General features: G+C 54.6%; 1 protein-coding gene across 1 annotated transcript in view; it reads left to right on the forward strand.

The window, feature by feature from the left end:
• The window catches only part of CSMD1 (CUB and Sushi multiple domains 1), a 1,048,987-nt gene that overhangs the window by 556,404 nt on the left and 480,304 nt on the right, over nucleotides 1-12,279 (forward strand). Inside the window, exon 4 of the mRNA XM_080662039.1 lies at nucleotides 2,718-2,912. Coding sequence (XP_080518165.1) covers nucleotides 2,718-2,912 — 195 coding nt within the window. The remainder of the gene's footprint in view (nucleotides 1-2,717; nucleotides 2,913-12,279) is intronic.

Below are 12,279 nucleotides of genomic sequence, written 5' to 3' on the forward strand. Positions count from 1 at the left end.
ACATTCAGGGTGAGGAAGGCCCCTGTGTCCCGGGCCTGAGGGCAGCGGCGTGGGGTGTCTGTAGCGGGCTGTGAGGCGGCGTCCAGGTTCATGCTGACCACGCCTGGCGTAGGGAACAGCGGTGTGGACACTGCAGAGCGCTGCCTGCCCTCCGGAGGGGCATCCCTGGGCCTGGATGAGAAGAATGAAGGCCCTTAGAAAAGGGACGGGTTTGTTCATTCTGCGTGTTCCCGGGCCAGGACGGAAAGCACCAAAGCGTCCTCCCTCCGCCTCGCTCCCAGGGGTGGGAAGCCAGGTCGGCATCGATCCCAATGTCAGCAGCGAACGCCTGGCCTCTGGGGCCCGGGGACCCGAAGGCCCCGCTGCGCCCTACCCTCCAGGGCTCCTCCAGGCAGAACCGAATGCCCCCCTCCCTGAGGGACCCCGGCGGTCCAGGCCGAAGCACTTAAAGGTGCTGTCAACATCCTTTTGAAAGACTCACGGGCTTAGAAATGGGGACTGTGATTCTGAACGAAGAATGGCCTTTCTGTAAGAGAAGCGAAGGTGATTGCAGAACAGGGATGGGCAACGCCTTTCATGTCGCGGCACACAAAGCAAGGACTGGGATTCTGGGCACGCGGGAAAGTGCATTCTATTTTTTTTTTTTTTTGCCGATCTGACAAAAACAGAATCGGTTTTATTTTGATTCACGCACACCAGACGGCTATTGTGTGGGCTGTTTTCATCTTGTATTTGACTGTCGAAGGGAAGGGAGGTCGGTGCCCCTGACTAGAGAGTTTTAAAACGTCTTGTCACCTCCTGGTTGGAAAATCTCTTTTCTAGACCCAAATTAACTGTTTTCTATTATGTCTCAAACAGGTGTGGTTTTTTTACTGTTTTTGGAAACTATTATTTTTTTATTGATTTTTTTTTTTAGAGAGAGAAAGGGAGAGGGATAGAGAGTTAGAAACATCCATGAGAGAGAAACATCGATCAGCTGCCTCCTGCACACCTCCTACTGGGGATGTGCCTGCAACCGAGGTACATGCCCTTGACCAGAATCGAACCTGGGACCCTTCAGTCCACAGGCCGATGCTCTATCCACTGAGCCAAACCGGTTAGGGCGAAAACTATTATTTTTTTTTTAACTAGAATTGAATACACTTTGCTATGCAAATAGTGATTTTATAAACCTATCAATTACATTAAGTATCTAAACGGTAGTATTTTTTCCTTAGTGTTTCTACATAGCTTATGTTGTCCATATTTAATGTTGTAATAAAATAATTTTAGAAATACTGACATTCCCTTTCATTCAGTGAACAAGATCTTTTTCTGAACATATAAAAGACCAAAACAGAAAATGTCACTCTCTTACACCAACATGTCAGCCTGTCCTCTGCACCCAGCGACACAGCTGGATACAGTTATCAGATAATGGCCCTGGCTGGGGAGCCAGGTTGGGTAGGGTGTCGTCTCCCCAAATCAGACTTGCAGTTCACGCTCCGTTCAGGGCACGTACCAGGAGCAATGAGCGAAGGCATACAGAAGTGGAACAACAGATCAGTGTTCCTCACTCTCTCCCTAAGATCAATCAATCATATTTTAAAAGAAGATAAAACAATGTAATGTCACTCACTTAGAAATACTTTTTTTAAAAAATATATTTTATTGATATTTTACAGAGAGGAAGGGAGAGGGATAGAGAGTTAGAAACATCGATGAGAGAGAAACATCGATCAGCTGCCTCCTGCACACCCCCCACTGGGGCTGTGCCCGCAACCAAGGTACATGCCCTTGACCGGAATCGAACCTGGGACCCCTCAGTCCGCAGGCCGACGCTCTATCCACTGAGCCACACCGGTTTTGGCAGAAAAAGAAATACTTTTGTTGGAAACCATTCCTTTTTACACAGAAGGACCCTTGGCTTAGGGAGTGCTACAGGAGGGCAGGTGACTGACGGATGCCAGGCTGACTTTACAACGGAAGGGCAGAGACTTTCTCTAGTCAGCGCACGGGCACACGGACGAGGTTGAGAATGATCTCTGGGTGGGATGGCTTCATCTCGAGGTGTCAGGGCAGCTGCGTGAGGCAGAGAGTCATATTGGCCCAGAGGGAGCCGGGCAGGAAGGCACAGCGTCAGGCGCCGAACTGCAAGCAAGCGGACGCAGCACTTGCGTTGGGAAAGCCCGTAGCTGTCCCTTTGTGGTGAGTCAGACACGGTGTCCACGCAGGCCATAGACCCCAACAGCTGGCTCGAATGAAATAATGGAACAGTTTTATTAAAATCCGATAGACGCACAGGTGATCTTTAATTTTTCAAGTTGCTTGTCCATCAGCCATGGATTGAGCATTGATGAGGGGTGTGTACCCGGCAGTGCTGGCCACCCAGTACATTGGCATGAATATTCATGTATGCTAATCGCTTGGTCAGAAACCCGAGTCCCAGGTGCTTTCCGGTTGCTGCCTGTAGGAGAGGGTAGAACCTGGCGATGAAAAACGTCTAGGACGGACACTCTCTTCCCTCGAACAAAGCGCGGTCATTTGAACTAAAACGATGTGTACGGAGCACTGGGTGGCGGGTAGGACCCACGGATGCACGTCTCTGCCCACGTTCAGGCTGCGTGAGACGGCGGCTGTGCTCGCTGTCATACTCCCAGGAGGGGCATGCGTTGAGCCACAGACCGACCTGAATCCAAGGCCGTCCTTCAACTGTCCTTTCCTTTCTCCTCCCCCAGTGCTGCCCAGCCACACGTGCGGGAACCCCGGGGACATCCTGAAAGGGGTGCTGCATGGATCCAGATTCAACATCGGAGACAAGATCCGGTACAGCTGCCTGGCCGGCTACGTCCTGGAGGGCCACGCGACGCTCACCTGCATCGTCAGCCCCGGGAGCGGCGCCACCTGGGACTTCCCGGCCCCGTTCTGCAGAGGTAGGTCACCGGTGCCAGGGAAGGGTCAGGGGCTGACCTTGTCCGTTTCCCGCCGATGACAGAGGACTCGCCTGCTGGCCCTTCCAGGTCATCCATTCTGTCCCCCCAAGTCGTGCTCCGTGCCCTACGAAACGGTGGGTAAAGTCAGGAACACATTTCGCGGTGTTCCTCACATCCCCGGATCTGCCTTCCTCCTCCTCCTCGGACCCTCTCACCCTCTTCACCACTTATCACCTTTGAAGGTTGCATTTTCTAAGCTTTAAAACACACCTCTATGTCCACTGTGATGTGGCCGTTCCTTTTTAAAAATAGATATTTGTATGGATTTCAGAGAAAAAGGGAGAGGGAGAGAGACAGAGAAACATCAATGATGAGACAGAATCATGGACCGGCTGCCTCCTGCTTGCCCTGCACTAGGGATCGAGCCTGCCACCTGGGCATGTGCCCTGACCAGGGATCGAACCGTGACCTCCTGGTTCATAGGTTGACACTCAACCGCCGAGCCACGCTGGCTGGGCAATACATCCTTCTTTCTATTTTTCTAATTAAAAATTACAGATAGCCCTGAGAGTTCACGGTGAGGGCTCTTTCAGCACTCAGAGTAAAGCCCCGTCATTCCAGTGCCCATCGTGGGACTGGCCGTGAGGGGAGAGTCACTGTCGTGAGCCTGAGACGCTTGGCCCCGTGGGTAACGTTCCTGTCCCTGACCCAGCAGCTCTAGGGAAGAGCAGACTTTGATTCGTGGCCTTGGACTTTACTAAGAACAACTCACCTCACGGTTTCAACAAGAAAAGCATTGCTAACGCTGGTCCAGGTCTTGATGGAAGGCCCGGGAACGCGCTAACGGCTTTCTTAAATCCTATCTTCTAGTTCTCACAGGGCCTGCTGAAATAAAAACATCGACACTCATTTCTCAGATAAAGAAACACTGCATTAGCATTGAAAGGTTCCAGAGGTCCTGTGAATGAAGGCTCAAATCCATGTCTGACTTTTTAATACTTTTCCCTTTTCAATTAGGGTTGACATTCAATATATTAGTCTGTATTCGTTTCAAGGGTACAGCATGGGGGTTAGACAATCCTGTACCTTACAGGGTGGTTCGCTGTTCCCCACCTCTTTACACCACACACAAGAACGCGCTCAGATCGGGTTAACGTCATGCCTGTAAGACTGGAAATCATGACGCTCCTGGAAGGAAACGTAGGTGGTAAAATCTCGGACATGACTTGCCGCGGTATTTTTTCTGCCCTGTCTCCTCGGGCGAGGGAAACAAATAAAAATAAACGGGATGACACCAAACTCAGAAGTGTTTGCACAGCAAAGGAAACATCAACAATGAAAAGACAGCCCTCTACAGGGGAGGACATTCACCAACGACACATTGATAAAGGGCTAACACCCAAAATTCGTGCAGAACGCAGACAGCGTCACCCCAGAGAAGCAGGCAGCCCAAGTGCACAGCGGGGGCCCTGAGCAGAGCTTCGCCACCCCTGAGGGACCCTGCTCGCTCGCAGGCCAGCACAGCCCAGCTGTCGGGGACTGTAGGACTGGGGACTGGTTTCATCAATATCTGGTTTTTATATATGTTGTTATTGATTTCACAGAGGAAGAAAGAGGGGGGGGGGGAGAGAGAGAAACATCAGTGATGAGAGAGAGTCATCATTGGCAGCACTTTATTTATTTTTAATATATTTTATTGATTTTTTTACAGAGAGGAAGGGAGAGGGATAGAGAGTTAGAAACATCGATGAGAGAGAAACATCGATCAGCTGCCTCCTGAACACCTCCTACTGGGGATGTGCCCGCAACCAAGTTACATGCCCTTGTCCGGAATCGAACCTGGGACCCTTCAGTCCGCAGGCTGATGCTCTATCCACTGAGCCACACCGGTTAGGGTGGCAGCACCTTATTTAGTGGAGGTCCCTGTGTGGGGTGTGTATAAACCTAACTTACCTTGTTTATACTTCTCTGCCCCAAATTCAAAATTCATAGTAATATTCAGAGTTTGCGGACAGGGGGTCTAATCCTGTGGCTGTGAGGGGTGCCCCTCGAGGCTACGGAGAGGTGGCAAAGCAGGGGCTCAGGGCTCCTCACGCCCCCCGCCCCAGGGCCTCCCAGGACGGGGGGAGGGGCAAGCTCTGCCCCTGTGGTTGTGCAGAAGCTGGATCTGCGGGCCACGGACAACCAACAGCAAACAGATCCTGACGGGCGACCCCAGCTGCTGCTCACCCCCCTGCTGCTCACCCTCCTGCTGCTCACCGCCTGCTGCTCACCCCCCTGCTGCTCACCCCGTCTGCTGCTCACCCCCTGCTGCTCTCCCTGTCTGCTGCTCACCCCCCTGCTGCTCACCCCCCTGCTGCTCACCCCCTGCTGCTCACCCCCTGCTGCTCACCCCCCTGCTGCTCACCCCCTGCTGCTCACCCCGTCTGCTGCTCACCCCCTGCTGCTCAACCGTCTGCTCACCCCGTTTGCTGCTCACCCCCTGCTGCTCAACCGTCTGCTGCTCACCCCGTCTGCTGCTCACCCCGTCTGCTGCTCACCCCCTGCTGCTCACCCCCTGCTGCTCACCCCCTGCTGCTCACCCCCTGCTGCTCTCCCCGTCTGCTGCTCACCCCCTGCTGCTCACCCCGTCTGCTGCTCACCCCCTGCTGCTCACCCCGTCTGCTGCTCACCCCGTCTGCTGCTCTCCCCGTCTGCTGCTCAACCCGTCTGCTGCTCACCCCCTGCTGCTCACCCCGTCTGCTGCTCACCCCCTGCTGCTCACCCCGTCTGCTGCTCACCCCGTCTGCTGCTCACCCCCTGCTGCTCTCCCTGTCTGCTGCTCACCCCCTGCTGCTCTCCCTGTTTGCTGCTCAACCCCTGCTGCTCACCCCGTCTGCTGCTCACCCCTGCTGCTCACCCCGTCTGCTGCTCACCCCCTGCTGCTCTCCCTGTCTGCTGCTCACCCCCTGCTGCTCTCCCCATCTGCTGCTCACCCCGTCTGCTGCTCTCCCCGTCTGCTGCTCTCCCTGTCTGCTGCTCTCCCCATCTGCTGCTCTCCCTGTCTGCTGCTCACCCCCTGCTGCTCACCCCCTGCTGCTCACCCCCTGCTGCTCACCCCCTGCTGCTCACCCCCCTGCTGCTCACCCCCTGCTGCTCACCCCCTGCTGCTCACCCCCCTGCTGCTCACCCCCCTGCTGCTCACCCCGTCTGCTGCTCACCCCCTGCTGCTCACCCCGTCTGCTGCTCTCCCCGTCTGCTGCTCACCCCCTGCTGCTCACCCCCTGCTGCTCACCCCGTCTGCTGCTCTCCCCGTCTGCTGCTCACCCCCTGCTGCTCACCCCCCTGCTGCTCACCCCCTGCTGCTCACCCCCCTGCTGCTCACCCCCCTGCTGCTCACCCCGTCTGCTGCTCACCCCCTGCTGCTCACCCCGTCTGCTGCTCACCCCCTGCTGCTCTCCCCGTCTGCTGCTCACCCCCTGCTGCTCTCCCTGTCTGCTGCTCACCCCCCTGCTGCTCACCCCCCTGCTGCTCACCCCGTCTGCTGCTCACCCCCTGCTGCTCACCCCGTCTGCTGCTCACCCCCTGCTGCTCTCCCCATCTGCTGCTCACCCCGTCTGCTGCTCTCCCCGTCTGCTGCTCTCCCTGTCTGCTGCTCTCCCCATCTGCTGCTCTCCCTGTCTGCTGCTCACCCCCTGCTGCTCACCCCCTGCTGCTCACCCCCTGCTGCTCACCCCCCTGCTGCTCACCCCCTGCTGCTCACCCCCTGCTGCTCACCCCCCTGCTGCTCACCCCCCTGCTGCTCACCCCGTCTGCTGCTCACCCCCTGCTGCTCACCCCGTCTGCTGCTCTCCCCGTCTGCTGCTCACCCCCTGCTGCTCACCCCCTGCTGCTCACCCCGTCTGCTGCTCTCCCCGTCTGCTGCTCACCCCCTGCTGCTCACCCCCCTGCTGCTCACCCCCTGCTGCTCACCCCCCTGCTGCTCACCCCCCTGCTGCTCACCCCGTCTGCTGCTCACCCCCTGCTGCTCACCCCGTCTGCTGCTCACCCCCTGCTGCTCTCCCCGTCTGCTGCTCACCCCCTGCTGCTCTCCCTGTCTGCTGCTCACCCCCCTGCTGCTCACCCCCCTGCTGCTCACCCCGTCTGCTGCTCACCCCCTGCTGCTCACCCCGTCTGCTGCTCACCCCCTGCTGCTCTCCCTGTCTGCTGCTCACCCCCTGCTGCTCTCCCCGTCTGCTGCTCACCCCCTGCTGCTCACCCTGTCTGCTGCTCACCCCCTGCTGCTCACCCCGTCTGCTGCTCACCCCCTGCTGCTCACCCCCCTGCTGCTCACCTCCTGCTGCTCACCCCGTCTGCTGCTCACCCCGTCTGCTCACCCCCCTGCTGCTCACCCCCGCTGCACCCGGGGTCTAAACACACGCCTTTCGGTTAAGGAGCCACTGAAACGTGCACAAACATGCTGTCCCTGTTCGGGGACATTTGTCTGTTTCAAGACGATTGTGAGTTCTTGGAAGAATCCGCCATGGCTGGCGCAGAGGTGAAGAGCCAATGAGAGCCCGTGGGGCTCCGTCATCCTTGTAATGAAGCACACAGAGGGTGCCGCCTTTCACTGGGGCTCCCTCCGCCCACGTTTCTCTGACCCACGAGCCTCCCGTGACGGGCTGGGACTGACAGTGCGCCTCACCAATGCCTCCTGAGCTGGCCCCCGGGGTTTCATTGCAGACGATCCCGTGACGAGGGAAGACAAAGCCTGCACAGTGAGCAGTGGGGGGGGGAGGAGGAGCAGCTCTGTGCGGGTGCCTTGGTGCTCCCCCCCAGCCAGGCTCCCTCCGTGCGGACGGGATGCTGTGAAAGGAAGTGCAAAGCACCATCATGTCTGGGCGGCGTGGGGGGCACCGTGGACTGGGCGGGCTCCGTGCAGGTCTCCATCCGGTCAGTGTCTTCCCCCCATTGAGCTCCCAGCACGTTGCTCCCTGGCTGCGCAGTGAACAAGTTCACGCAAATCCTGGCAAAATGGAGAAAGGGCTGCGAACAGGCGACCTTGGCGTTAGCTGGCAGGCATCTCAAGGGGGAAGGGGTGAGGTTCTGTGGAGCAGAGGTGACCAGCTGGGAGGGTTTAGGGAGAAAGAACAAACATCCTGGGAAGTGGGTGCCTGGGCGTGTGGTCCAGCTTCAGGACCGGGGCCCCCTGGGCGATGGAAGCAGAATGTTGACCGCTTGGGAGGACTTCCTGGCTCCATCTCTTCAGGAGACATGGGGTTTCCACGGGGAAAGGGCAGGGGATAGCACGGACATGGTTGTGATGTGGGACGTGCTGCTTATGGTTTGCCCTTGAGTGTTGGGGACCTCATGGAGGGTTTCAGGAGCTCAGGAGGGGGAGGGGTCCGACACCTCAGATGTGCGAGGGGTGGGTGGGGCAACCTAGGGAATGGGGGCAACCTAGGGCCGTGGTCGGCAAACTGCAGCTCGCGAGCCACATGCGGCTCTTTGGCCCCTTGAGTGTGGCTCTTCCACAAAATACCACGGCCTGGGCGAGTCTATTTTGAAGAAGGGGGGTTAGAAGAAGTTTAAGTTTAAAAAATGTGGCTCTCCAAAGAAATGTCAATCGTTGTCCTGTTGATATTTGGCTCTGTTGAGTTTGCCGACCACTGACTAGGGGATGGGGGCAACCTAGGATACTAGTGCTTCTCACAGAGACTTCAGGTACCGGGGAGAGTGTCAGCACCCCGTGGTCGCAGCACACACATGGTGGTGAGCCCAGCCCCTGGAGGAGTGGCAGCCTGACCCCACCCCAGCTCTTTGTCACCCTCTCCTCCCTCAGAGCGGCACCCGCTCCTGGTGCAAACACTGTTTAGACCCAGGAAGGCGCGTCTTACCCGAAGCAGCAAAACCTTTAAACGCTGTGATGAAAAATGCGTATCAATAATTTATTCACTAAGCTATCATTGCGTGATCACTGCATGCCAAGTGGTTGGAAACAATAATAGCTATTTTGATCACATACTATTTGCCTGCCTTGTTCTAAGGCTTCCCCCGTATCAATTCACTTCACCTCACACCAGCCCTGGGCATCAATACCGTTATTCTCACCAGTTATAGGGAAGCACACTGAGGCGCAAGATGGGGCCGAAAGCTGGTTACACACAGCGGGTGACTTGTCCAAACCCAGAGAGTCTGGCTTCTGGGTTTTCACCGACTCTGATATTCCATACAGCCTGGGGGGGGGGGGTCAGCGCGTTAGACCAGGGGTCCTCAAACTTTTTAAACAGGGGCCAGTTCACTGTCCTTCAGACCGTTGGAGGGCCGGACTATAGTTTAAAAAAAAACTATGAACAAATTCCTATGTGCACTGCAGGCCCTGGACAAGTCGGCTGCTAAGCAGGACAGGCAGCGGCACCCGGCGGGCCGGATAAATGTCCTCGGCGGGCCGCATGTGGCCCGCAGGCCGTAGTTTGAGGACATCTGCTCCTCCCAGGTTAGAAAAGGAATGTTTGGCTCAGCGGATAGAGCGTCGGCCTGCGGACTGAAGGGTCCCAGGTTCGATTCCGGTCAAGGGCATGGACCTTGGTTGCGGGCACATCCCCGGTGGGAGGTGTGCAGGAGGCAGCTGATCGATGTTTCTCTCTCATTGATGTTTCTAACTCTCTCTCCCTCTCTCTTCCTCTCTGTAAAAAATCAATAAAATATATTGAAAAAAAAAAGAAAAGGGATGTGATGGGTGTGTGTCTATGTGTGTGCATGTGTGTGTGCGTGTGGGCATGTGTGTGTTTCTTTCCTGGATACTTGCCCACACAGTCGTGAACCCTGCGGAGAGACTGCATTCGGTTGTCCATCCTCCGTGTGGTAGATTTAACGCACTAACACAGGAGCTACCGGAGCCATGTTGAAACCCTCGGATGGCTGTGTGATTCAGACACATCATACTTTAATGATTTACAGCTTATGAAACATTTAGTTGCTTTCCATTTTTCCTTATAATGAATGTGCAAAGGATGTCTCTAAACAATGTTTTATTCTGAATTTTGCATTATGCCCTCAAGTTATATTCCTAGCAACGTGTAAGCCCAGGCGAGGCCTGTGATACTTTCAGAGTTTAGAACAAAGCTTCTGAAAGTTCCTCGGTTCCTCGGGAGAAATGGTGAGCCGTGAGTTCTGCTGATATTTAGAATATTTCCCCACTTACAGGAATCAGTAGATCCAAATGCATCTTTTATTAAAAACCTTATCTTCTTGGATTAACAAGATGACTTTCACACCTTTTTTTTAGCTGTAGAATCTTTTTTTTTTCCCAAGTGCAAGATTTTGTGAAAACTCAGGATAGGAAACCGAGTTAAAGAAATAATTGCTCTGAGGGAAACCGGGTGTCGGAGCCAAAGCCCGGCCACTTGGCAACCTCTAACTCCTTCCCTCAGAAGTCCTAGGGGCACGGTTTTTAAAACGCTCAAGTGACTCCGTACTGATCTTCATCATCTCGTTGAAAAATATTTGTTGTGTGCTAATTCTCATGGGTGCACGACAGCTTGACCTAACTTCACTTTCTTTCTGCATAATGTGTAAAAAATATGGGGGGGGAGGGATTCTAAATAGCATTAATTAGCCCCCCCCAATTCCTCAGCTTTCAAATGTAAACATTACTCTGGATATAGCAAAATTAATATAAAATTGATACATTTTAGTTGCTTATTAACAAGTGTGGGTTTAAAAGAGCTTACGTTATATTAATACTAGAGCCCCTGTGCATGGATTCATGCCCTGGTGGGGGGGCGTGGCCTGCAGGAATCTGCCGCTGTGGGAGCACACTGACCACCTGGGGGCAGCTCCTACATTGAGCGTCTGCCCCCTGGTGGTCAGTGTATGTCATAGCGACTGGTTGACGGGTCATTCTGCCATTGGGTCACTGGGCTTTTATTATATAGGATAGCTGTATTATTTAAATATTGGACAGGATTGGTTTATTTTTAATAGTTACTTATTTGTTTTAATACATTTTACTTTTTCTATGTTATTTCTGTGTTTACATGCTAAACTGTGGAATTTGAAATAATTCTTCCAGGCCCAGCCCGTGTGGCTCAGTGGTTGAGTATCAACTCAGGAACCGGGAGGTCACCGGTTTGACTCCTGCCAGGGCACATGCCAGGGTTGTGGGCTCCATCCCCATTGGAGGGCGTGCAGGAGGCAGCCGATCCATGATTCTCTCTCATCGTGGATGTTTCTATCTCTCTTTCCCTCTCCCTTCCTCTCCGAAATCAATAAAAATATATTTAAAAAATAATAATAATTCTTCCGGGTGCCAGGAAGCTGGCTCATAATCTCATTTTCTTAATGTTTTCCTTTGATTACTTCGCTTTCTCTGCCTGCCTGACTTTATCTCTTCTAGAAATTTCCCTGCTGCTCTGCTGAGTATAAAGGAAAATTCCCAGGTGGCAGCTTAGCTACTTGTTGGAACAAACAAAGCCGCACACAGGGGCCCTCTCACCCCTGGGGATTGCTACAAGGACCCAGCTTCTTTCTCCACAATTAGCTTTGGTCTGACATATTGCTCCACGCCTTGCTGCAGTTTTTCTAGAATATCCTTTCTTAAACCTTGTATTTGAAGATGCCTCTCTATTTCCATGACTCAGTGAACTTACCTTCTGACGTCTTCCCTTGGAAATAGTATAGTTTGATGCCGTGCACAAGCTCAGAGACGTATTTTGTTAAAAGCCCACTTCGCATACTGAGGGTGCGGGGTAGAGGCGCGTCGCAGGTGATAGAACCTCGGGAACGCTGCAGGAGCCCACCCAAGGAGGAAAAGCAAACAGGAGGAAGGGGGCTGGGTCCGGGCTGCCTCCTAGGGTGCAGGGCACAAGCACCCGGCCGAGTCCCTGAAACGTACGGTCCAGGACTTCGCACGTCAGGAACCGCTGAGAAGCAAAGCAACGTGAGGGGGCGGTGACGGAAAGTGGGTGCCTGTTTGTCCGTGGTGGCCCCAGAAGGCGGCCCAGGAGGACGACTTACGCAGACGCCAAGGGCAGCAGGCAGGCTGTGGGCAGCGTGAGGCGTGCAAAGGCCCTGGGGCAGGAACATGCAGGTGCTGGTCGCAGAGGCAGGGTGGCCCCAGAGAGCAGGGGAGGGAGGGAGAGGGAACAAGGTGAGGTGGGGGGGGGGGGGCAGGGGCGCTGGAGAGGCAGGCAGGGGTCCGCACACAGCACATGCCTCAGGGCTTGGCCACCTTTGACTTCAGTCTCAGGGGTGACATGGGAAGTTTTAACAGTTTGGGACAGAAAATGTTAAGATTCAAGTTCACGTTTAAAAGGATCAGTGTTGCTGATGTAGGTGGACATAGTACAGAGGAAGAATGAAAGTGAGAATATCCGTTAGTTTTAGGTGCCCGTGCGGTGTGTTGTGT

This window comes from Plecotus auritus, assembly GCF_963455305.1.
Source record: "Plecotus auritus genome assembly, chromosome: 3".
NCBI lineage: Eukaryota > Metazoa > Chordata > Mammalia > Chiroptera > Vespertilionidae > Plecotus > Plecotus auritus.